The sequence below is a fragment of the Choloepus didactylus genome, chromosome 14 (assembly GCF_015220235.1).
Source record: "Choloepus didactylus isolate mChoDid1 chromosome 14, mChoDid1.pri, whole genome shotgun sequence".
In the NCBI taxonomy this organism is placed as follows: Eukaryota; Metazoa; Chordata; class Mammalia; order Pilosa; family Megalonychidae; genus Choloepus; species Choloepus didactylus.
In genome coordinates this window covers 33,196,581-33,222,916 of record NC_051320.1, presented here as the reverse complement: position 1 = coordinate 33,222,916, position 26,336 = coordinate 33,196,581, and the positions used below count along the sequence as shown (strand labels likewise).

Genomic DNA, 26,336 nt, shown 5'->3' with positions numbered 1-26,336 from the left:
CGCGTGCGGGATGTACTCTTCGGCGCCTCGGCTCTTCGGCTCATCCCGTCAGCGTTCGCTGTTTCTGGGCCCTCCCCAGTCTTCCGCAGCGCGCTAAAGCTTAGTTCTTGTTGGTTTAATTTCCTCTTTTTTTCCAGCCACTTCCGGGTCCTGGGTCGCTCCGGAAGACGGTGGGTTCCGGAAGCCGGGGTAGCCCAGGTTCTGCTAGGAAAAGCCAAGCTCTCAAGAGAATGTTTCAGAAAAAGTTACGTGGAGCGTGAGCGTTTCACAGATTTTTAAGGTTGGTGTCTGCCGGAGAGAGCCGGAGTACAAACCTGAGGTCTTGCTTAGCAGCTAGGAGATCGTGGAGTTTCATGGTAAGCTCAGGGCCGCAGACTTGAACCTTGTAATTATCACCCTTTGCTGGAGTTTCCTTGTATACTGGCCTCCTGTTTTCCTGGAAGAGGCAAATTAAAGTTCCCAGTTTCGGGAACAGCAGTGAGCCAAACCTAAACAACTAAAAGTATTTTTAGGATCGCGACTTTGAAAAAGAGAAAGAGAGATTCAGCCCCTTTGCGTTCGAGTAAATAGTTTTCTAAAGACAAACTTCCGAATCATTTTCCCACAATTGGCGGTCAAGAAGTTTCTTACCTCTTATGAACTGCTTTAGAAAGAATCCTTCAGGATCCGAATTTAAATTAATACCTGAAGGTTCATGTAAAGTATTATATTTTCTACGAAAATAAGTTTCCGTTTTTTTTGAAAGGCCATTCACTTAAAAACAGTTGAGAACTGTTAAGTAAAGTTACTTGCGGTGAGATTTTTTTATATTTAACATTTGTTTTGTTTTATATTTAAAATTGCTTTGAAATAGTTTCAAACTTCAGAACGGTCGCAAACATAATACGAAACCAATACTGAGATCTCCAATATACCCCCATTCAGATGTCCAGATTTACCAATTTTTAACATTTTGTGACTTTGTTATATACCATCCTGTGTTTTCCAAACGTTTGAGAATACTGTATGTTCTGTTCATGTTCCTTGAACTGTTAATATATTCATATATATTTCCTAAGAACACGTATATGCTCTTATGTAACCTTATTAAGTAGTTATCAAGTTCAAGAAATGTAACATTGATCTACTTATTCCATTTTTTCAATTGTTCCAATAATGCCCTTTTGGACATTTTCTCCATTATTAGATCCAGTCCAGGGTTCTGTGTTGTATTTTGTTGTCATTGTCTCTTTAGTCTCATATTTAAAATTGTGTTGTATATGTTACATATACAACATAAAATTTCCCATCCCAACCATACAATTCAGTGGGATTAATCACATTCACAGTGCTGTGCTACCGTCACCATCACCTATTACCAAAACTTTTCCAGCACCCCAAACAGAAACTCTGCCCCCCTTATGTATTAACTCCCCATTCCTCTCCCAATCTGTAATCTGTTTTCTCTATGAATTTGCATATAACTGCAATCATAAAATATGTCTTTTTGTATCTGACTTATTTCACTCAACGTGATGTCTTCAAGTTTCATTGATGTAGTATTTACCAGTATTTTATTTTGTTTATGGCTGAATAGTAGTCCATTGTACATATATAGCACATTTTGTTTATCCATCTTTTTGATGGACATTTGGGTTGCTTCTACCTTTTGGCTGTTTTGAATAATGCTGTTATGAATTGGTGTGCAAATTATCTTTTTGAGTCCCTGCTTTCAATTCTTTGGGGTATATACCTTGAAGTGGGATTGCCAAAACATACGGTAGTTCTGTTTTTTAACTTTTTGAAGAACTGAAAAGCTTTTCCACAATAGCTGCACCATTTTACATTCCCTCCAGCCATGTACTAGGGTTTCTATTTCTCCACATCCTCACTAAGACTTCTTATTTTCTATTTTTTAAATAATAGCCGTTCTACCAGTGTGGTATCTCATTTTGATTTTGATATGCATTTCTCTAATGGCTAATGATACTGGGCATTTTTTCATATATTTATTAGCCATTGTGCTGGTTTGAATGTATTATGTCCCCCAGAAAAAGCCATATTCTTTGATGCAATCTTGTGGGGCAGACATATTAGTGGGGATTAAGTTGGAATGTTTGGGTTAGGTTGTTTGCATGGAAATGTGCCCCACCCAACTGTAAGTGGTAACTGTGATGAGATATTTCCATGGAGGCATGGCCCCACCCATTCAGGGTGGGCCTTGATCAGTGGAGCCATATAAATGAGCTGACTGGCAGAGGGAACTCAGTGCAGCTGTGAGTGACATTTTGAAGAGGAGCTACAGCCAAGAGGGACACTTTGAAGAAAGCAAAGGAGCTGCAGATGAGAGACATTTTGAAAACAGCCATTGAAAGCAGACTCTTGCTCCGGAGACGCTGAGAGGGGACAAATATCCCAAGTGCAGCTGAGAGTGACATTTTTGAGGAACTGCAGCCTAGAGAGGAACGTCCTGGGAGAAAGCCATTTTGAAACCAGAACTTTGGAGCAGATGCCAGCCACGTGCCTTCCCAGCCAACAGAGGTTTTCTGGACACCATTGGCCATCCTCCAATGAAGGTACCCGATTGCTGATGTGTTACCTTGGACACTTTATGGCCCTAAGACTGTAACTGTATACCCAAATAAACCCCCTTTTATAAAAGCCAGTCCATCTCTGGTGTTTTGCATTCCGGCAGCATTAGCAAACTAGAATAGCCGTTATATATGTTCTTTGGAGAAATGTCTTTTGAAGTCCTTTGCCCATTTAAAAAATTGGGTTGTATGTCTTTTTGTTGATGAGTTGTAGGAATTCTTTATATAGTCTGGATTTTAATCCCTTTTCAGATAAATAGTTTCCACATATTTTCTCTCATTCTGTTGTCTTTTCACTCTCTTGATAATGTCCTTCGATGCACAAAAGTTTTTAATTTTAATAAAGTCTTATTTTTTTTTCTCTTGTTGCTCATGCTTTTGGTGTAGTCTAAGAATCCATTGCCTAATACAAGGTACTGAAGATATTTCCCTATGTTTTCTTCTAAGAGTTTTATGGTTTTAGCTCCTATGTTTAAATCATTGATTCATTTGGAGTTATTTTTGTCTATGGTGTAAGGTAGGTGTCCATTTTCATTCTTCTGCATGTGATATCCCATTTTCCCAGAACTATTTATTAAAGAGATTATTCTTTCCCTATTGAGTAGACTTGGCATCCCTGTCAAAACCAATTGGCCATAGATGTTAAGGATCTGTTTCTGAACTCTCAGTTCTGTTCCATTGGTATATATGTCTGTCCTTGAGCCAGTATTGTGCTGTTTTGATTGCTGTGGTTTTTGTAATAAGTTTTGAAATCAGGAAGTGTGAGTTTCCAACTTTGTTCTTTTTCAGGATGATTTTGGTTATTTGAATTTGATGATTGACTTTTCTGTGTCTGCAAAGAAGGCTGTTGTAATTTTGATTGGGATTGTGGTGAATCTGTAAATAGCTTTGGTCAGTATTGACATCTTAATGATATGAAGTCTTCCAATCCATGAGCCTGGAATATCTTTCCATTTATGTTGGTCTTTTTCAGTTTCTTTCAGTAACGATTTGTAGCTTTCTGTGTGCAAGTCATTTACATACTTGGTTAAGTTTATTCTTAGACATTTTATTCTTTTAGTTGCTATTGGGAATGGAGTTGTTTTCTTGATTTCGTTTTTGGATTGTTTATTGATGGCATATAGAAAGACCAGTGATTTTTATGTTGATCTTCTACCCTGCCACTTTGCTGAATTCATTTATTAGCTCTAGTGGCTTTTGTGTAGACTCTTTGGGATCATGTAATCTGTGAAAAGGGATAGTTTTACTTACACTTGGCAATTTGGATGCCTTTATTTCCTTTTCTGGCATAGTTTCTCTATCTAGCACTTCCAGTACAAGGTTGAATAGCATTGGTGAAAGCAGATATCCTAATCTTGTTTCTGCTCTTAGGGGGACAACTTTCAGTCTTTCACTGTTTAACATGATATTAGATGTAGGTTTTTCATGTACGCCCCTTGTCATGTTGAAGAAGTTCCCTTCTTATCCTAGTGTTCTGAATTATTTAAATCAAGAAACCCTGTTGGATTTTGTCAAATGATTTTTCTGCATCAATTGAAATGATCATATGGGTGTTTTTCTTTGATTCTAGTAATGTGGTATATTACACTAATTGATTTTTTTAATGTTGAACCTCCTTTGCATTTCTAGGATAAATTCCATTTGATCATGGTGGATAATCCTTTTAACGTGCTGTTGGATTCAGTTTGCTAGTATTTTTTTGAGAATTTTTGCATCTGTATTCATAAGGGGTTTTGTCTGTAGTTTTCTTTTTTTGTGATATCTTTATGTGACTTTGGTGTTAGGCTGACGTTGGCCTCATAGAATGAATTAAGAAGTCTTCCCTCCTTTTCAGTTTTTTGGGATTTTGAGAAGGATTGATGTTAATACCGATATCTGATAAGAAATCTGAGATTGTGATTAAAAATTTTTTGTAAGTTTTGCATGTACCACTGGATTTTCCCCAAAAGAGATGCCCCTTTGCTTTTTGTTAGGATTCAAACTAAGGGAGCATATATAGTACTAATATCTTCAAAGGGACTTTGTGTAGATAATTGGTGACCTATAGCCAGACTGTACACAGTTGACTTCCTTCCACTCCTAACTTCCCCTGCTTTGTCCTCCTTTTTCGCAGTGGGAAATTTGAAAAAGGGATGGAGGAAAAGCCACAAAACTAAGAGGATAAAGATATCTTCTCATTAAAGGAACCAAACTGAAGCAGAATAAAGAAAATTTGAACTAGAAAACAACATTTAGGGTTTGGCAAGATTGTTTAGGAAAGTCTTCAGCCTCTACCTATCAGGATATCTTCTTTCTGTATGTATCTTTCTTTATGGATCTTCTAATTCAGATTCCACTGGGATAATTATCATTTTTCTTCTGGGCATTTAAATTAAAAGTCTTGGTTTATTTATACTGAGGTCCCATTTTCCAAGCATACAACATTTAATGAAATACCTTTTCACAGAATGAAACCAAGTTATTGAGCATTCCAGTCTAACATGTTCTAGTAGAGTGTCTATGATGTTTCTTGAAAGTTTTTTACCTTGACAGTTTTGAGCAATTACAGGGAGACAGAGGCTCCCTCCACACCACAGTTTGTAGTCTGAACACCTTCCCCTATTGTATCACCTTTAGTTAAACCTGAACAGAATGAATTTGGAGTGGCTGACTCTTCCTTTTTTTTAAAAAAAAAAAAAAAAAACTATTTTTCTCTTTGAACTTGCCTACATTACCAATTATTTATATCACGAAAGATTAGAATCAAATGATCTTGAGCCGGGAAATGTGTAAGAAAGGAGTAAGTAGAATTATTTACAGAGTCAACAAAAGGACCCCCCATATTTTTTTTCTTAAAGAAAGTAAAGGAAACAGAGGTAGCAGAACATAGAGAGACTACTAGACTAAGTCAAGAAAATTGGTTTCTAGTCTTGATTCTGGTTTGCCTTTATATTCATGTTTTAGACTAGGTGATGTGTGTTTCCTTCTAGCAGTAAAATTGTTTCTTTGAGTAATTATTCAATTGTATTCAACTTGCATTTATTTGAGTATCACAAACTTTATGTAATAAAAGATATATATTTAGTTATTCAATCAATCTCATTTGCATTATAGATACAAATTTCAAATGATTTCTTTATAATTAGAATCACAGTCTTTATGTCCTCTCTGCTTTTTACCCTTTTATTTTAGCCATAGAATTTTTATCATTTACATTTGATCCTTATAATGATCCTTGCAATAGGGAGGGCAGGTATTTTTCATGTTATAGATTTGATAGCTGAACCGTAAAGTGTAAATTGGCTTGCCAACATCACATTGCTAGTAAAGTTCTGACACCTAGCCCCATGTTTTCCTTATAGCATCCAGTAATTTTAAAATGCCTTTCCCTCTTGTACTACATCCACCTTTATCAGGTGCTATATGTAGAACAAGGAAAATGTGTGTTGTCATACGCACAATCTTATTCTTGAACAAAACTTCCGCTATGTATTGCTCCTTTATTCCACTCTTGGACAGCCTAGAAGCAAATTGAATGTCCTATTTATCCCTTTTCTGATAGCAGTTTCTAAACATTCTGGGTCCCTCTTCTATTGTTTTGGAAAGTACATGAAACCTCAAGAGAAAAGGGCAAAAGTGCTCCATTTATACTATGTCTAGGATCCTGGCACTTCTCTTCTAAGCTCGGTCCTGTGATTTCTGTATGGAAGTGGAGGTTGGGAGAGGATGTCTGGTATCCTTTGTCCTTCCCGTTATGGACTGTTAACCCTCTTCTTCCCAACTTATTTCCATCTATACAGTCAAGATACCATTTTCTATATTGTTTTTTACACTAATATATTTTCTTTTTCCTTCCTCACCTCCCTTTCAGTAGGTGAGATAAAATTTCATCGAAGCTGTCTTTTCTTTGTGCATACTATTAAAACAAAAATGAAGAGCTCTAGAGTCATTTTGTTTTGATCATCGCTAACCATCTCCCTTCCCATGGGAGGTAGATGAATATACCTTGCATGAAGTATGTGGTGTTAGTTAAATGAAGGCTTATGGCTCATTTTTTTCACCCATATACTCCCTTTGTTCAGATTTGACATTAGTTCCTTTTGAGTGGTCCACTGACCACATGAGGCAGGACAGAGGAATGAAGATCAAATGTGTCCCAGAAAACTTGGGCAACTTTACCACATTCCTGTAATTTCTTTCCCTATCCATAGTTGTCAGAGCTTGACTGGCAGTCTGGACTTTGGAATGATCTTGAGGGAAAAAATTTTGCTTTGAGCTCTCTGGGATTAAATTTGATCCTAGCTTACCAAATATCCATACTACTAACTCCCTTTCTTGTGTTTCACAATTTCTCTAGTATTTACCAGAAATTCACTAATTTCCAGTTTGACTTTAGACAGGTTATTAACCTTCTCGAGCCTTAATTTTTGTCTTCTTAAAAATGGAAATGATAATACTGCATTATGAGGATTAAATGAGAAAGAATGAAAAGAAAATATATAGTGCCTGGCACGTAATATGTAATCATATCACTTCCTCCTATTCTGTTGCCAATATCTTTTGTTCCTTTATGGATATTTCTGCATGCTCTTGAGTGCCGTACAATGTGCAATTAAAACTTGTGTTCCAGTAATTTTCAAGTCATTTAGTATTCTCTCCTTAGGCAATTAAATTCTGAAACCACTTTCTAAATTTACAGAGTATTTAAAGATCTAGTGTGCTGCACAGATTTCATGTCTTCATGCACATTTTTGTTCGTTCATTCTTGGATTCCAGTTTTTGCTGTAGTTCATGCCTATCTATACTCTTAACTTTTTACTAGTTAGCCTTTTAAAATAGCCCCATCTGCATGTTGTGGGGTGCCATCCTAGATTGTTTCTATTTACCTTTTAGGCCCATCATCTGATCAGAACACCAGCTCTGGAACTAGAATGAGTGATCTTACACAAGCCAGACAATCTTTCTGTGCCTCAGTCTCCTTGTTTGTAAAATGGAAATAATAAAATTACCTCTCTCAATATTATATGGCTTAAATGATCTGATATTTAATTTTAACACATGGCTCTTAGCTATGGTAGTAGCTTGTTTAGTACTCAATACCTGGTAAGTGTTATGTGTTGACTACAGTTGTAAATTGAGAAGTTTGTTGGAACTGTCTTCCTTAAATCTTCACTAACTCTTTCCACACTCTTCTATGAACACTTTCTCTGTCTCATGTTGTCCTCTACTTTCTTGAGTCTTTCCCAAACTCATGTTCAGTATTGTCATTTTGACAATTAGAAATGCTGTTCTCCTTTTTTTTGCCCTTCCCCTTCCAAGGTTTCCTAAAACATTTCCTTTAAGGATTCTAGATAGGCACATTTTTTTATAGTTACTTTTTCTTTACTTGCTTAAGAGTGTAGTGTGGTAAAACACTTGTCCAGACTCATATAGCCTGTTGCTGAACCTGGGCTAGAATACAGAACTAACCAGAACCGACTTAACTCTCCTTCCCTCCATATTCACTTGAACATCTCTTTATTTTCATAATATGATTTCTCTCTTAATCACCCAGAGATATCAACTTTCTGAGGGGAAAAAAAAAAGATTATGAGTGCTATGACATTCTCTTAAAAATATATTCATGAGGCTAGACAAAGGTATTAAAAATTCTGTTTTAAGGTTAAAAAAAAAAAATTGGGGTTAGTTTTAGATATCTGAATAAAGATACCATAAATGAAATAAACAAGACAATTAACTCTGTAAGAGTAATTAGAGTCTTGAAAATTCTATTAGTTTTTTTGAATTTCCTCCTCTCTCCAAATAAAAAAAACGGTTTTTCCCTCTGCTAGGGCAAGTTAGTTATCACTGTTCATCTTTTTGAGAAATTTAAGCTATTTGGAAATTTGTCTTTCACATACATTTTAGAAACAGTTTGTCATATATCCACCACCACCCCTAAAAAGAAAAATCCTGTTCAGAAGAGTAATTTGAAGATCTAGTGTCCATAAAATTTTTAAAATTCTGCATGTCTTAGCTATATCCAAATGAGCACAATTTGGATTTATAACATCGGTAATCCGTAAATGATTGAAACTTACTTTGTATATGACGAAAGAGAGAAACAAAAGAGTAGTGACAAGTCACTTAGCAGAAGTGGGATTTGAACTGACAATTGTTGATTTCTAGGCCTGTTCGTAGTGCCAGAGGTCACGGAGTTCTAATGGGTCTCAGCCATAGCTTGTGCACTTTTGCCCATGTTTGAAATGTGTTCTGGGAATCAGTGTCCTGTTAAATCCCTCTTCGATGCATGTCCCATTTATTAGTATTGATCTCAATACAGTGGACAGTAAAGCTGACTACACAAAGGAAATAAAATAGTAGGGTGTAGGTTCAAAGCTTAGAATCTCTGGTCATAGAACTTCATGATGTGGAAAAGTTGGTTTAAATATTTAAAAACATAAAGGGAAAAACATGAATATATGGTCTTGTCTAGTTTGATTAATAGAACACTCAGAATAGTGTGGCAACAATATTGTCATACCAAAAATTAGTTGATTATTGTGGAGCTGGAAAGGAACAACCTGGCCAAGGTAGGGTGGGTATGATTCCTTGGAGATTACTTGGCAATCACATGTCTCTGCTGACAAAGTTTAAAGGGCTTGAAATTTAAATACAGAATTTTTGTAGGCAGTATGCATTGACAAATATGCCTACTGGTAATACATCTAGTACTGAGAGTCTCAGAACAGGTCAATAATAATGTGTATATTGATAGCAGCAATGTGGGGGTGTTACTTGGTATTATAGCTAAAATCCATGTTATACCCTTCATCATAATTACATTAATATTGACAAACCTTGACAATACCCACATTATTATTGATAGATTTCTGACAATAACATGTTTTTAGATAAAATATATTAATTCATAATTTGTACTATATTCAGTAAAAGCTCAAAAATACATCCTGAAAAATTCCTCCCTCCTTAGTGAGTTGTAGTAATTTGTTTTGGTTTTGGAATGTGATATAGATGGCAAAGTTTTTATTTTGGGGAATGAAAAGCAACAAAGGAAAGCATGGGTTATTTAAGGAATGAGGTTATATATTGCTGTTCTTGGTAAATGGATTTTCAGTTGTTTTTTTCCTGTGAAAAAAAGCGGTGTGACATGTCTAGTGATAAAATGTCAGCAGGAGACCTTTAATAGTTTTTAGTGCTAGATCATTTTGTCTTAAACATATTTATGTGACAAGTTAATCACACTAACCCTTAGTAGATTCTGTGCCTTTTATCTGGTCTTGATTTTGCCTTAAGCATTCTTTTCATATATACTTAATATAGTAGAATCCTTCATTAAACACTGACATTGTTTAGTGCTGATTATACTTTTAAGTAGTTATTTTTTTAAAGTCTCTTTGTGTGGTCAATAAATATTTCCCTTTAGGCTAGGTTTTAGCATCCTAAAGTTAGTATAGCTTGAGAAGGAGGTGGGGAGGGAGAGAGTAGTAGGATTACATATTGAAAGAATGAAATTTCATGGTAGAATAGAAAAGCAATGCCTGTTTTTGGCATTCTGGAAAAATCAATTTGAATTAAATCTGATTGTGTCTGTTTCGTTCAAAACAATCCCAACTTAAAAAAAAAAAAAGTTTAGCTTTTTTTATTTACTATTAAAGTGTAAAACTGGATACTAATCTGCAAGAACCAATAGTAGGGGTATTGTAAAATCTTGCTTAAATTAAATTCTTGAAAGCACAGTAGAAGTAGACTGGCCAACAGTTCGGTTTGCATATTGGGAATCAGTGAAACAGAGTTAGGAAAGTACTGATTTACCAGAAGAATTTGGGATTTTTAATCCTAAAATTTAAGGACGTCACAGTTTCCTTTTTAAATGTCATGGTTTTTAATGAAGCAAATTAAATTTCTTTGACTTTTTCAGAAAGTTAACACCCTAATTGAGTCGCTAAATTGTTGCTCTCCCTGAACTGCAGTTTTCGTCTTCTTCAGTCTTACTGAATTCTGCCATCAGATTAATCTTTTCCAATTTGTATCTTGTTATATCTTTTCTGTTCAGTGACTTTTCATACATGCCTACAATATCCATGCAAATTCCTTAATACAGGGTCTTTTTACAGGGGGCCCAGTTGACTATTCAACCAGTTCCTCCTGTCAGCTTGTCTCTGCTCTGGTTATAGTAGATGATCTTGTGTCTTTGTTTCCAGATAACAGGCAAAGCCACATAGATGGGGACTAAATAGCCAAGGGAGCAGCTGATGCTGGAACACAACCCAATTTCTCCCACATAGACCATGCCATATATTTGGATATTTGAGAGTTTTTGCACACTTGTTTCCTTGCCCTAAATACTGTTTTTCTCTTTTCTGCCTGGGAAGTTTTGTGATCCTTTATTATTTTCACATTTTGGGATATATTCTATGCTTCAGAGAACAATGATCAGTTCTGATAACAGTAATATCCTATTTCGTTAAAAATGCTTGGATAACAAGAAGTTAACTGAGAGTTAAATATTTAGATTAAACCTCTGGTACCTAAGAGAATGCCTCACATTTTGTAGGTACTTAATAAATATTGGTTAAATGATTGAGTAGCCATCTGTCAGAGAATTAGAATTCAGTAAAAGACAAACTGCTTACATTATATCGGAGAATAATTTTACGTGATTTAAAGGAATTTTTATGGAATACTGCAGTGCTTTACACCTATTATGGGCAAAAAATTATTGTACAGCAATGTAGGGAAGAGGATTCCATAATCTCATTACTTGAGCTTCTAGTTACTTGGATTTCTCATCCATTTCTCTTATTCCTGAGCACTGTCCTCCTCTAAAGCCAGTGCTTTAGGATAACTGAGGCTGTCAGAAAAAGGGGATGGGGAAAAGGGGGAAGAACTGTGTTGGAAATGAATGTAGTGTGTTGGTGAGAACCCAAGGTTGGGTAATTGTTCTTGGACTGCCTGCACCATTTCCTGTGCAACTAAGCATCCTCGAGTCAGATATTGTCAGTGTACAATTCCTAAGATTTCTTTGCTTCCAGATATAGGCACAACCGTGTCAATGGGGGTTAAATAACCAAGGGAGTAGAGCATGCTGGAACCCATCTTCATTCTCCCAGAATCCCCACTGCATCACCTCCTTTCAGACAAGATGCAAATTAAGAGTGTGACGCATTTCACTGAACTGTATCTGTCCCCCTCCTGCCTGGCCCTACACATGCACACATATTGGTGACAACACATTCACTATTTAACCACACAATTATATTTTAATGGTGTAGTAAGTATGTCTGGGGCGGGGAGGCGGGGGGAACCCTTTTTAAAACAAGTTGACTGAGGCATTTGTGTGACTAATAATGAAAATTGTCAGTCTTTTGAAATGAAATTGGCCAAAATCAGCTTGGATGCTTTTTTCTCCTTATGCCTATTCCCTAACCAAAGCAACAACAATATAATAACACTGCTTTTACAGTTTCCAAAGCACTTTCATGACATTATCTATGTAATCTCAACAACCTTGTGAGGTAGCTGTCTGTTATTTCCAACTTTTAGAAGAGGAATATGAGGGTAATGACTTTAAGATCACTAAGCAAGCAAGTGACAGAGTTGGAACTTGAACCCAGGCCTGTTTTCTAAATCTGCTTTTTCTACCCCATTACAGTTGCCTAAATAGGAATGTAGAGTATAGAAGAGGTATTGCATTTTAATGAACTGTGGTGTATAATGGACAGTGTCTGTTCTATGTTTACAACTAAGGAAGCCACAAGATGACTACAATGTTGGAAAATAAAACCTAAAACAGAAAAGAGAGAAAGAAATTATTCATCTGGAGAAGGAAAAGCTGAAGAGCAGTTTAATAATATTCTTTAAGTCTATTAAAGAGTCTCACATAGGGAGGAGAGCGAGCCCAGCTGTTCTTAATCTATGGTGAGGCCAGGCCTGGGGAGAAAAGGAGGAAAGAAAAAAATGTTAAACTATAACAGAAGGGCTGAGAAAGAATTTTTTGATAGTAAGGGTTATTAAATACTGGATTGGTTAGAGACTGTGTTAAGTCCCTTTTTTAGGCAGCCATTAAAAATTTCTGTCCTATTAAATGTTCTTAAGCATGATTCCTCCAAAAACCAGGGATTTGAAGTAGATGATTCCTCTAAGAAACCACTACTTCTGACCAGTATCTCACTAAATATTGGTAAGAAACCTCAAGAAGAGTCATCTACCATCATTATCCAATCATCTGGATGATTTCACACAATATTCAGTCAGCACATTTACTGGCTACCAAACTATTCCTTCCATCTCACACAAGTTCAACAAACATTTATTAAGCAGCTACTGTGAGCCTGTCTTCCTGGTAAATTCTTGAGCTATAAGATTAGTAAGATATTCTGTCAGCCTACTATGCTGGAACTGATCATGACTCTAGTGCTGGCACAACTGGCCCTGTAACACAAGCCAAATATTTTATCTGGTGCTCAAGTGGGGAAAAAAAAAACACAGCAATTTAGTCCAATACTGGGGGAAGGAGAATGGTAGTGTTGGATTTATGTTGGTATCTAATATGGTCAGTCTCTCTTAGAGCTTTTCAAGTGTAATTTGACAATAATAGAATTTTATCTTGCTGACCACTGAACATGAAATGTGAGGAAGAGGGGGAATTGTTGCAGGAGAGACACTTGGAGTAGAAGAATTACATACACCATGCTTCCACATATCCTGATTGATGGTAGAATTTTGCTTCAGGAAAACTGAACTAGGTATCAAAGTCACTTTGTGGGGGACCTTGAGAAATAAGTGTAAGATAAAGTGCTATCCTTTCAGTAGCTTACAGTCAAGTTAGGGAAAGAAGATATATTCACACAATTATGAAATCACTACAAATGTTGAGGGCTCAAGTGAGTGGCACAGACAGTTGCTTTCAGAGCTAAGAAACAGTAGTAGACAATGGGAAGTGGGGATAGTTATGAAGGTTTCATGGAGAATGTTGAACTCAAGTGGGAAAGGTAAATGTTTTAGGTACATAAGAAAAGGCACAGAGGCAGGTCTGAAAAATGGTCCAGAGTTAAAGACTCCATGGTGGAATAGTGGGTTATATGGTTGAAGAGATGGAGACAGGATTGGACTAGTTTAGATCTGAAAAGTTTGTTCTTTATCCCAGGGGTAATAATGACATAAGAAAGAGGTAATTAGGTAAGAGTGGGCAAATAATTTTGTAGGTTTTAGTTAGCTTATGAGGTTTTTAAAATAATGTATTTTTTTTCTTAGTTATATAAATGAGGCAAATTACAGAAAAGTTTCCAGCTACAGAAAAAAAGTGTGAAAAAAAAATCATTGATGATTTTTTGTGTAAATTCTGTAATGTTTTTATTTATTTATTTATTTTAATATTATTATTGCCTTCATTGTGCATTTACTTGCTTCCCTGCCTGCCTTGCTAGGCCCTGGTTGGGGTCAATAAGTGAGTGTCAGGACCTTTCTTATTCTCTACATCTCAAGCACCTAGCAGGGTTAGGATGTATTGGTGCTCATAAGAGTTTGTGGAATCAGTGAGTGGTGGTCTCTAATCTCACAAGGATTGCTTAATAGAAGAAAGTGAAAGCCTGAGCCAGTGAGAGATATGTAACAGCCTCTGTAGATACAGGGATAAGAACTAACCAGAAATGAGCAGGAGGACTGGCACGCAACTTTGAGTGCTATGGGTGATAGATAGGCCAAAAATATTATGACTTTTACTTTGAAATGGTCTAGCTCAGTAGTTTTTAGTATCACTGGGGAACTTGTTAGAAATGCATATTCTTGGGCCCCATTCCAGAACCACTGAATCAGAAACTGGGATGAGGACCAGTAATCTGTTCTAACAGTCTTCCCATGATTCTGATGAACCTTCAAGTTTGAAAACCACTGGTCCAGAGGAACAGTAAGACAGCAGGACTGCGATGTTGAAGATCACAGCAAAGAAAGATTGAAAGCCCAAAGATATTTGTATTATCATTGAACTTGGCCAATGAAATGCATGGTAGCTGGATTAGCAGAACTATGAAAATAAGATTATATTGTTTCAAATTAAGTTGAATGTGTTGTAAATGGACAAGATCTGCTTATCTTGTTTAGATCAAGGCCTTCCTGATCATAGTGTTTAAGTAGATCAAGTAGATTTAAAATAGATTAGTCCTACTCCAGGGACCTGATTTATAAGTAAAATCTCTGCCAAGATCTTTTTTCCCACATTCACATAACTGCCTACTAAACTTCTCCACATAGATGTCCATAGAAGACGCAGCTATCTATAACTGCATGTATTTATTATCTTTCCCTTCAAACCTGTATCTCCTCATGCATTTCCTATTTCAGAAAACTGCACCACCATACACTCAATTACTCAAGTTAGTTACTCTTGGTTTATTTCTTTACCAAGTCATGTCAGTCTTACCCACCTTGTAGCTTTTAAAGTTACCTATTTCTTTCCATCCCACTACCACCTTTTTAATTTAGACCATCATTAGTTCCTCACAAGATCATTTTACAATCTTAACTGATCTGTATGATTCCAGTCTTTCAGCCTCTGGCAGTTCTTTTTTTTTTTTTTTTTTTAATCTTCATTTTATTGAGATATATTCACATACCACGCAGTCATACAAAACAAATCGTACTTTCGATTGTTTACAGTACCATTACATAGTGGTACATTCATCACCCAAATCAATCCCTGACACCTTCATTAGCACACACACACAAAAATAACAAGAATAATAATTAGAGTGAAAAAGAGCAATTGAAGTAAAAAAGAACACTGGGTACCTTTGTCTCTGGCAGTTCTTAATGTGTTCAGAGTGAGCTTTCTAAAATGAAAATCTTATCGTATTAGTTCTCCGCTTACAGCCATTTGATGGCTCCCCATTACTCTCATGATAAAGTCCAACCTACTGAAGTTGACCTTAAGGACCTTTAGGATCTGTTTCTTGCTTTCCTTTCCAGCCTTCTCTTTCATCCTTGCATCTCCAGTCCCTGGCACTTGCTATTCCCTCTGCTTGGAATGATATTTTACCCTCCTTTACTAGGTTAACAGTGCAAATCTTTCATTTGACTGCTTAGATATTGTCTCCTTCAGAAGCCTTCTCTGACCTACTGAGGGCTAGTTGTGAGCTTAGTGTCTTAAATTTCCCCTTGTGTATTAGCACACTTTATTGTGATTGCCTATTTATTATTCTATATAACACACCTTTCCCTCCCCTTCCTTGCTACTAGATTATAGGCTCCAGGACAGTTGAGACATTGTATCACTATCTGAAACACATTAACTGATTAATAGATGCACAACAAACATGTTGAAATAAGTAATCAATATTCTGGTTATGGTAATTTGAAATAGCTTTATGGGTTAATGGATGAGAATTTGTATTACATTTTCTACCTGTCACCCACACCAGTCACCTAATGTTTCCAGAATGCCTTCTCTGTACCAGGCACTGTGCTATTTGCTACAATTCGATTGGGACAAGATACAGATGTTCTTTGCAACAAAAGGCTTATCTTCTAGTGGAGGAAATAGACATCTAAAAAGCAGTTTTTAGTGACCAAAGGCTGAGAAAGGGAAAGAACAGTGTACTCAAGGAACTAAAAGGGACAGCTAATCAAAATTTGGAGAGTCAGAAGGAAATGATGCCTAAGCCAGTACCTAAAACTTAGTCGTTTTTTCAGTTAAAGAATGGGAAAATACTGTTCCAGGTGAAGGGAATCAATAGAAAATGTCCACTAGTGAGCAAGAGAGTTGGGCCCTTTATGACTAGAATGTTAAAGCATTTGGAAGGAAAGCAAGCTGGGGTCACTCATTGGGGAGGTTTGTGATTTAGAAAGATTGCAGGGTGGTGAATACACTGGAGGAGGCAAAAGGCAAGATCAATCAGATGTAATGCAGAGGAAAGATGAGAGCAGCCAGAGGCTTGGCAGGGGGTGAGCATGAGGGGATGGAGGGGTAGAGAGTAATGAATGGATTAGAAAAATATTTTGGACAAAGAATTAACAGACCTTGGGGATTGATTAGATTTATAGAGTAAGGAAAGGGAAAACTCTCTCCTTCTAACCCCCTTCTTTCTTTCCTGTAGCTCCTGGCAAATATGAGGTGAGGAATTCACTGAGGAACTTGCAGTGAAAAATCCCCATTGCCATAGCTACAGGCTTTCAAGTCTTGAGGGAGCTGCAGAAAGGGGGAAAGGTGAGCGTTCCCCAGAAAGCCATTGGCATTCCTGTGATATATTTGGTTTGAGGAGAAAACAGGTTAGTCAATAACCTGTTATTAATAGTCATTTTTGATTCCTGTACTTGAACTTGTTAAACATATAGTCTTCTGCCACTTAAATATTTAGAATCCTTGCGTAATTAAAATATTTCCCTCTTGGAAATCTGTTGTCTTCAAAGATATTCCCTATTTTGAGAAGTACGACTTTATCTTTAGGATCTACCTTTCAGTCCTTTTATATTTTAAGTTCTACTAAATTACATTTAATATGTTTCTAGCAAAAATTATAAAATAGAACTTGAAAGGACTTTAGAGTTCATTTTGTCTCCAGCTCTTTGTTTTGTAAGTGAAGAAACCAAGACAGATTTCAGCTAAATGACTTGTCCAGCATTACACGGCCATTTAGAAGCAAGTGAGCTTCAGCAGGATCTCTTGACTACCTCTGTGATTCTGTGTTATTTCCTTTAGTGTGCAGGGCCTAGAGATCATGATTGGGCTCTGTGTGTTGAGGGCCCATCTTAGAAACTAAATTTAAAGATGGTTTTTGTCAGTTTGGATTTACTAGTTCATTAATAAAATTCAAAATATCTAAACTGGTGTGTAAACTTCTTGACAATAGCGGCAACTCGGTTTTCCAATTGCATCAGCTTACACACGATAATCATTTAGTAACTTTTTTTAATCTCTTAGTAATGCTAAGCTCACCATTAACCAGCTTTTTACATTTCATTTTTAAGGATTTTTTCCCTTCAGCACCTATTTGTCTTCCTTAGTATATTTGTGAAATTATCTTAGTATATATTTTTACGTTATAGAGGTTGCTTTTCTTGGAGTCTTGTATAATTGTACCTTTTTAGCACTTTAATAATGACATTTCTGCATTCATTTTGTTTCATGCTGAAATTTAGCAATTATCTTCTGCAATAATATGATAGAGTAATAAACATACATTGTTCGATTATTTTTTTCTGCTAACTTCCTTTACAAATATAAAATATATTTGAGAAAGATTAAATGACTTGTTGAAAAATATACCTTTGAAGTCAGTAGCAGTGCTGGAAATTAAACTGTCTTGATTTATCATCCATTTCAATGTTTCTTACAGTTCATTGTCTAAGTTCATATATTTCACCATTAATCATGTTATTATTCAGCCTCATCGCTGTTAGCTTCAGGATTTTATCATCTTCCTGCTAGAATATCCGTCCAAGGAGTATTACTTAGAAGTAAGTTTGTAGAAATAGAACACAGCTTTCTAAAATCTTTTATTCCTTTGATGGGGGGGGGGGGGGCAGAAGTTCCAAGTAAGAAGTGATTGTTTGCTGATCTATTTTGACACTACAAAAATGCCCAACTTCTGTGCATCCTGTGGTAATTTGTCAGTTTCAAAGTGTGAGTTTGGGAGATAGTACAAAATTCCAATTGTTTGATGATGATGTTTCCTAATTATATTTTTTCCTAGAGACCCTCAAAGAAGACATGGCTTCTCAAGAAGAGAATATGAAGAATACAAACAGGGTGCTAAGGATAAGTCAGCTGGATGCACTTGAACTAAACAAGGCCCTGGAGCAGCTAGTTTGGACCCAGTTTACTCAGTGCTTTCATGGATTTAAGCCAGGGCTGTTAGCCCGCTTTGAGCCAGAGGTGAAAGCATTCTTGTGGCTTTTCTTGTGGAGATTCACCATATACTCCAAAAATGCCACTGTGGGACAGTCAGTTTTGAATATTCAGTACAAAAATGATTTGTCCCCAAACCTGAGATACCAGCCGCCAAGTAAAAATCAAAAGCTATGGTATGCCATTTGTACAGTTGGTGGGAAGTGGTTAGAAGAAAGGTGCTATGATTTGTTTCGAAACCGTCATTTAGCATCATTCTGGAAAGTCAAGCAGTGCATGAATTTTGTAGTTGGACTTTTGAAATTAGGTGGGTTGATTAATTTCTTGATTTTTCTTCAAAGGGGAAAGTTTGCAACTTTGACAGAACGTCTCCTAGGCATTCATTCTGTATTTTGCAAGCCCCAAAATATACGTGAAGTTGGCTTTGAGTATATGAATAGGGAACTTCTCTGGCATGGTTTTGCTGAGTTTTTGATTTTTCTCTTACCACTTATCAATATCCAAAAGTTGAAAGCTAAGTTATCGTCATGGTGTATCCCTCTTACTGGTGCTCCCAGTAGTGACAACACAGTAGCCACAAGTGGCAAAGAATGTTCTCTATGTGGAGAGTGGCCCACCATGCCTCACACCATAGGATGTGAGCATATCTTCTGTTATTACTGTGTTAAGACTAGTTTCTTATTTGATATGTACTTTACTTGTCCTAAGTGTGGCACAGAGGTACATAGTCTGCAGCCACTGAAATCAGGAATTGAGATGTCAGAAGTAAATGCTCTTTAGAAACTAAAATTCTTTCTTCTGAGGAAAAATGTATTATGTTTAAATCCTTAATATTAATCCTCTTAAGTATACCATTTAGATGTCTTTTATGAGGATATATATATATATGTCTTAGCCATTGTCTTCTGTTCATTTCCAGGCCTGACTAAATGCTAATCTCTGGAAACCACATGATTTTAGGTAATATTATGTAAGTGTTAATGTATTATTATTATTTGTAATCATTGCATTCAATTTTTAATGTCAAGAAAAATGGACAGCTTTTCAGATAACTACTAAGAAGTCCCCTTCACTTTGCTACTTCCTGGAAAGGGGGTGGACTCTGAAAATAAAAGATTTTGAAGACTGTTCGATGAGTGTTTTCAGAGACACAGCATTTATAACATCACAGTCTGACAATGATATGACTTGTTTTGAACCTTCAGATCCAATGTCCCAGTTGTAATTTTAAGCATATCTCTGAAGCCAGTTGGTAAGGGGTTCATTCCTCGGCTGTTAGACCCTTCAAGGTTAGCTTCTTATAGTTCAGGAAGTAAAAATTGCTTAAGGCCACTTAGAAATGAGGCTGGAGGTTCCTGGGGACAACTGGTCTATGAAGAACACTGCTGACTGGGTTCTTTCTTCTAGGCTTTGATTCAAAGCTTACATTCTTACCAAGCATATGAATAGGTTTATGAAACATCAGAGGTCTTTAGCATAGTAGTAATGTAACAATACATATCAAAATATCTCTATCTCTCATTTTTCTCTGAGGATGAGCTGTATATATGGCAGTGAGGTACATGGACTCTGCTGAGGTTCAAATCCCATCTGTGCCATTTATTTGCTCTATGACCTTGGGCAATTTGCATAATCTGTGTACATATGTACTTTGTATGTTTAGTGTATATAAAGCTCTTAAAACAGAGCCTGGCATATAGTAAGTATAGGTAATGTTTTTATTATTGTTGTTGCTATTATTATTATTCTGTGGCAGCTTCATTCTCAGGCCAAAGGCTGGCCACAGAAGTCCAAGGCTTACATTCTACTAGCATTCCAATCCCACTGGAATGAGAGCTCTTGCCTGATATTTCCAGCAAAAGTACAGAGCCTCACTGTCATTGGTCTGTCTTGAAATATATATGTGCACATTCCTGGGTGATAGGCCTTCATATGTACCAGGTGAACCTTACATAGGGAGAAGGCCATTTACCACAGGGAACAGGTGCGGTTAGAATGTTACATGCTGGGCAGGTTAAAAAAAAACAGATACTTATTATTCATATAAATACACCCTCTTTATACCAAAAGACTGCATGAAGTCTTTCATTTTACCAGTGATCTGTTTGATAGGGGCATTAGTAAGTAACTAAGTGGTTGTCTTAGATTGCAGATTTGAAAGGATCAAAAAATAAGGTCAACAAGGATTGTTTTACCAAGGCCCTTGCAATAGCAGAGTAAATTCTAAGTAGGTGCCCATATCATAATTTTAACATGAAAACACAGCACTTTACATACATGTTAGCTAATAGCATCAAGATTTGTTTTTTTTTTTTTTTCATAGAGCCTGAGAGCACTTAGTATGATATTTTTTAATTTTCATTTTTATTTAACATCTGCCACCCTCACTAGGCGATGATAACCCCCGTTGAGTTCAGGATAATGTCTGATTTGTTCATTTCAGTGTAACCAAACCCTAGCTAGTTTGAGTGTACTGATGCAGAGTCATTAGCTGAAAGAATAAGCCTAATGTCACAGGTTGGGTCTTGTAGAAATACACATTGACCAGAGTTTGAAGTGCAAGATAAGATGTTGATTAGGGATCCACAGCTGTGAAAGGAAAGTGAGAAGAGCAGAATTGGCAGAGGAAGAAGTTGAATTGTGATACAGCCCTGGCGAAGCCTTGGCCAACCCAGAGGGACACTATGGAGCTAGTATTTGTCTATCAGCATGTTCTTTTGGGTCGAACTAATGAGGCCTCTATCCCCATCCCTCTCAGTCACTGGATGTGGGCTGCCCCTCCGGAAGAACTTAACCTCAAACTAGGTGGCTGTGCAGCTAAGGCAGATCCTGAAGGAGCTGACAGCTGGAGGTGGTCTGCTGACCATGCTGCCCACGGCTAGATACCAGGTCCTTCCCTGAAGGAGGATCCTAGGGCATATCTGTGTGTGTACCAAACCTAATACACTCTCTACATTTTTTCTTTAGAATTCCCCTTTTATGTTTCTCCTTCTTTTATAAGGATGCTCAGTAAACACTATAATAGCAGGTAGTGTTCAACTTATAAGCAGTGGGTTTATGACTGACTTATATACCCCAGTGCTGCCTCAAGGAGCTCTCCCTCACTGCAGACACCCAGGCCTCCTGGCCAAGTTGCTATGACAGTCCCAGAGACTCCATTCAGTCCTTGCCTCCCTCTCCCCGACAGGAAAGTTGCTTTAACACTGGTGTCTTCCTAATAGCCAATGCTCAAGGTTCAGGATCACTAGTTCATATTTTGCTGTATAATATGTTTCCTCTTTAGCCTCAAGAACCTTACCATCAGTTATAAACTGTCCCCCTTATAAAAATAACAGTGATTACACTAACATTTTTTCTCTCCCATTTCACTTGTTCTCAAACCAGGTTTGCTGTTGTGTATCGAAGTGGCTTCAGTGATCATATCTAAAATACTAGCATTATCAATCAAAACTAACACAAGGCATGTCTTACTCCCTTGCTCTCAACTCTCCTCGCCTTCAGTACTTTGTGACTGTGGTTCTGGACAAGTTTATTTAACTTTTCTAAGATTCCGTTTGCTCACTATAAAATGAGCATTCAATAATATCTACCTCATAGGATTGTAATGAGAATTAAATAATTTTAATCATTCCTTCAATAAATATTTATTGATCCCCTACAGGCATTCTTCTGTACTTTGGGAATGCATTCATGAATAAAACAAAATCCCTGTTCTTGTGGAGTGCTAGACAATATACACATGTGTAAGGTAATTGCAGGTGTTAGAAGTACTCTGAAGAAAATAAAACAGGCTAAGGGAATGGAGTATCAAGGGATGCTGTATCCAACTGTATGCTCATGAAGTCCTCTTCAAAGGGGTTAACTTAGAAAAGAAGTCTGAATGAAGTGAGGGAGCAAACCAAGTAGAAACAAGGTGCCAAAATAAGGAAAGCTCTGAGATGGAGGCTCCATTGCCCGTATGAGGAACAGCAAGAAAACAGAGTGAGCAAGAGAAAGAGAGGGAGGTAGAAAGGGAGGTGAGGTGAGGGAGGAGGCCCAGGGCCAGGCCATATAAACCGCATAGGCTATGGTGGGAAAAAAAAAATACACACACACATATATACACACATATATGTGTATATATATTGATATACACACACACACACACACACACATATATGCGTGTGTGTATGTGTATATATATGAATTTTTCTAAGTATGAAGAAGCCATTGGAAAGTTTTTAAGCAAGAAAGAAGCAACATGATAAAATTGACATTTTGAAAGGATAACTGGCTAATGTGTGGAGAGCTAAGAGTAAAAGCAAGAAAATCAGGTCAAAGTCTATAGTGATTAGTTAGTATGAGCCATGCTTGTTATTATCCTAGTTTTATGGTACATTGACAGTGTTACTATCCAAAATGGTAAGGAACCTGGAAGTAAAACAAGAAACCGAAATAGATGTTCATAGATTCCATGCACCAAAGCGCTATGCATGGGAATATTCAAGTCCCTATTGAGAGTCTGCATTGTTTTGAACAGAATTCGAATGAGCTTTCCCCAATATTAAAAATAACTGGTAAAAAGGCAGGGGGAGATTGGTCAAAGCAAGCATACGTACAATAACAAGCAATAATGGACAACCTAGCATCGAAGAAACAGAAGAGCTTAAAAAAAGATTGTAATCTGTTAACATTTAGAATAAGGAGACACAGGCTTTGAAGAATAACTGAATAGTAATTGTGGTTTAACAAATAACCTTGGATCATCAATAAAAGCTACTTTATTTTCTGTATAATTTGGTTAAGAAGGCAGGGAAATTAGTATTGCTATATTTGAAAAAGCCTTCAAAATGTGTTGGCACATACAGGCAAAAACTTGATTCATTTGGAACATTTACTTTTAACAAAAACAGTTTTCCTAACAGCACTCAATAAGTAAATTGTTACCGTATTAAGAAAAACTATTTTCAGCAACAGAACAATTTCAAACATAATTTTTAGCCAAACCAATTGGCCATATTGTCTATAGAACTGAGTGATCCATGGTTCTCTGCAGCTAAACCTAGTACATAATATATGATCATATTCATCACCACAAATAGGTTGGTGAGTATTTCACTTTTATGTCTGTTTTTTCTTTCTCCAAGAGTATGTAAATCATGAAACAAGACAGAATATGCCTTCCTGTTTCCAGGAGGGAGTATGATATTTCCTTTTGATATTTTAAAGAAAAAGTTTATGGTTTTAAAATGTCATTTAAAGAAAAAAAGTAAGCACCATTTTGTACAATGGGCTTCATCGAATCCTGTCTTGAGTTGTTTGTTATTCTGGCAGTGATAACAAGTCAAACAAGATTAAACCCAGTCACTCCTGAGGTCAGGAAATCTAAAAGTATGTGATTTGAGAGAGAGTTCACTTTCCTTCTCATTAGCAGTAGAATAACTTGTTATTATTAACAGGCTCAACTAATGCCTGCTGAAATCCCAGAGTAAATATAAGTGAAACAACATAAATGCTCAATAATAGGGGAATAAATAAAATAGTATAACTCTAACAATGATATGAGAAAATACAATAAAGTGTTAAAATGAAAGACCTAGGATACTAAATTATGTACATGATCTCAGCTCTCAGATAAGTAGGCACATATATATATATCATTAACAGTAAATAAATGCCTCTAGGTAATTGAACTTATTTTCTTTATGCTTTTCTGGATTTCCCAAATTTTCTACACTGGGCATGTAATACTTTTTAATTTGGCAAAAACAAGTTATTTCTTTAGAGCCTCGTGGGCACTTTTGTTTCCATTTAATTCAAAGGGAAAACATCTCTACAGCTAGTAAGTATGTCTACTTACTAATATGTGAGAGAATTAAGGATCATGTTTTAAGAGTACCTGTTTTTGCATTAAAATAAAAGTAACTCAGCCTACCTTCATGGCCAACCTCAACGTCAAAAAAGTCTGAATCATCTCATGCATTTTTAATTACATATTAAATACCTGACTCCATAGTATATACAATTTTAACCATATAAAAATATGTAGGTAAAAAAATGTAAAAGTTCCCACTCCCTTTCCCAAAATATTGGTACAGTATATGTAAATAAACATATAGTATTTGTAAATAATTGTAGCTTACTTTAAAATATCTAGAAAGTAATAGACCAGATCAGAACTGTCAAGAATCTTCACTTTATACTATCAATCTGCCTAAGTCTACAAAATCACCTTATTTTCTCAACTAAGAATCAAGACATAGGGTCTGACCCAGGATTTTGTATTCCTTCCAGATGTGAGAACAAAAAAAAAAGAAAGAAATGCTTACATTTCTGTGGTATTTTTATGGTTTGGTTGCCAAACTTGAATTTCAGCTGAGACTGTCTAAATAGTCACAATTCTGAATTAGTGGAGCTGGAGCAAAGTTTTACTGTTCTCAGAGGTGTCCAGGGTGGTTCCTTGGTAAACATATCTCACTAAGTACTCAGGAAATAGCATTCCATTCTTGACAGCCTCTGTTCTTTTACATCCACATCAATTTCTAAGAGTGCCTTTTTCAGTGAACAAGAATTGTAAAATAGTACAGTTGTTTTCCACTAACAGAAACTGTGGCTCATCACTTCTGCAATGCTTAGCTGCAGGCCAAATATAAAGGGCAAATAAATTCTTTGAGAGCAAGGACACCCCTCCAATAATAGATGTGTACCCCAGTTTAGAGATGTTCTTAATCCTCACTCCTTTGGGTGTGAACCCATTGTAAATAGAATCTCTTGAAGATGTTGTTTTCAGTTAAAGTGTGGCCCAACTGAAGCAGGGTGACTCTTAAGCCAGATTATTGGAGGCCTCATAAAGAGAAAGCCATAGGAAGTTGCCCAAAGCAGGAAGTCAGCAGAAACCCAGAAGAGAAAGGAAAGGAAATCTCTGTGTTCCTGGAAAGATGAAGAACCCAAAGGATTGCCTACAGCCAGCACCAGAATGCACTAGTTTTTGGCGAGAAAGCAAGCCTTGCCAATATCTAGATTTTGGACTTCTCTTAGTTTCAAAACTGTGAGCCAGTAAGGTCCTATTGTTTAAGGCAATCCATTGTGTGGTATTTGTGATAGCCGCTCTGGCTAACATTGGATATGCTTTTTCTTAATGGCCCTTCTCAGATCTTGTAGAATATTTCTCGGTTTTAACTGGATGACTCCCAAGTAGCAAAAGAGATTGTGAACTCAATGAGGGCAGAGATTGTTACCTTTCTCATTTTTCATGACACTACAGCCCAAACCCAGGATCACCACATTACAGAAGCTCAGCAAATATTTGAAGAAGCAGGAGAGTTTGAGGTTTTGAGCATCAGACCCTTCACAAATATTGGGTATGATAGTGGGAAGATTTCTACGTGGATGTCTGTAAGTGTAGAGGCCAGCACAGCCCGCCACCCCCACCACAAACCCTCCCAGCTTGTCTTTGTAGTCTCTCTTAGGAGTGCTATTTTTAATCTAAAATGTTCTATGGCATTCTTGCTTTAAGGGAAAACAGTTGGAATTCAGGAGCACAATAAGAGAATAACTTTTCTTTGAAAATACATGCAATTTTGGAACTGTCAATTTCAGCTATGTCTCTTTAAATACTTTTTCTTCCAGAATCCAACTGGGTAGATGAGATTTTTTTTAATTCCATTATAGATATAATAGCTCTGTTTTGGTGTTCTGTAAGCAGATAATATTCTGCTAGCGACTGTCTTTGCAGTAATGCATTGCTGTGAGTTCTGAATTCTATTATTTTATATCTACTGCAGCTTAAAGTGTATTTTTTATAAACACCAAACTTCATCTCATAAAAATTCATTACATAAGGGCATAAACAAGTGCTTTTCCTTCTAGTCATTGGCAGTAAGTGATTCATCAGTTTTCCACAGAAAACCAATTTCATTGCAGATGTTCTGTAATTTCCAGTCTCCCTCAATTGTAGAACCATA

General features: G+C 36.6%; 1 protein-coding gene across 8 annotated transcripts; it reads left to right on the top strand.

The window, feature by feature from the left end:
* Positions 1-74: 74 nt before the first annotated feature.
* On the top strand, positions 75-22,410 carry PEX2 (peroxisomal biogenesis factor 2). Of its 8 annotated transcripts, none has more exons than XR_005211655.1 (4): positions 76-356; positions 16,643-16,752; positions 18,239-19,353; positions 21,778-22,410. XR_005211655.1 is itself a non-coding variant. In XM_037803153.1 (3 exons), exon 3 carries the CDS (start codon positions 18,256-18,258, stop codon positions 19,171-19,173), a length of 918 nt encoding a protein of 305 aa, XP_037659081.1. In that variant the 5' UTR covers positions 75-280; positions 16,643-16,752; positions 18,239-18,255; the 3' UTR covers positions 19,174-19,523. The 8 variants fall into 8 exon arrangements, 6 of the variants coding, with proteins under 6 accessions (XP_037659081.1, XP_037659079.1, XP_037659083.1 ...); XR_005211654.1 differs by having other exon boundaries at positions 18,239-19,363; XM_037803153.1 differs by lacking the exon at positions 21,778-22,410 and having other exon boundaries at positions 75-280; positions 18,239-19,523.
* The last annotated feature ends 3,926 nt before the right edge of the window (positions 22,411-26,336 follow it).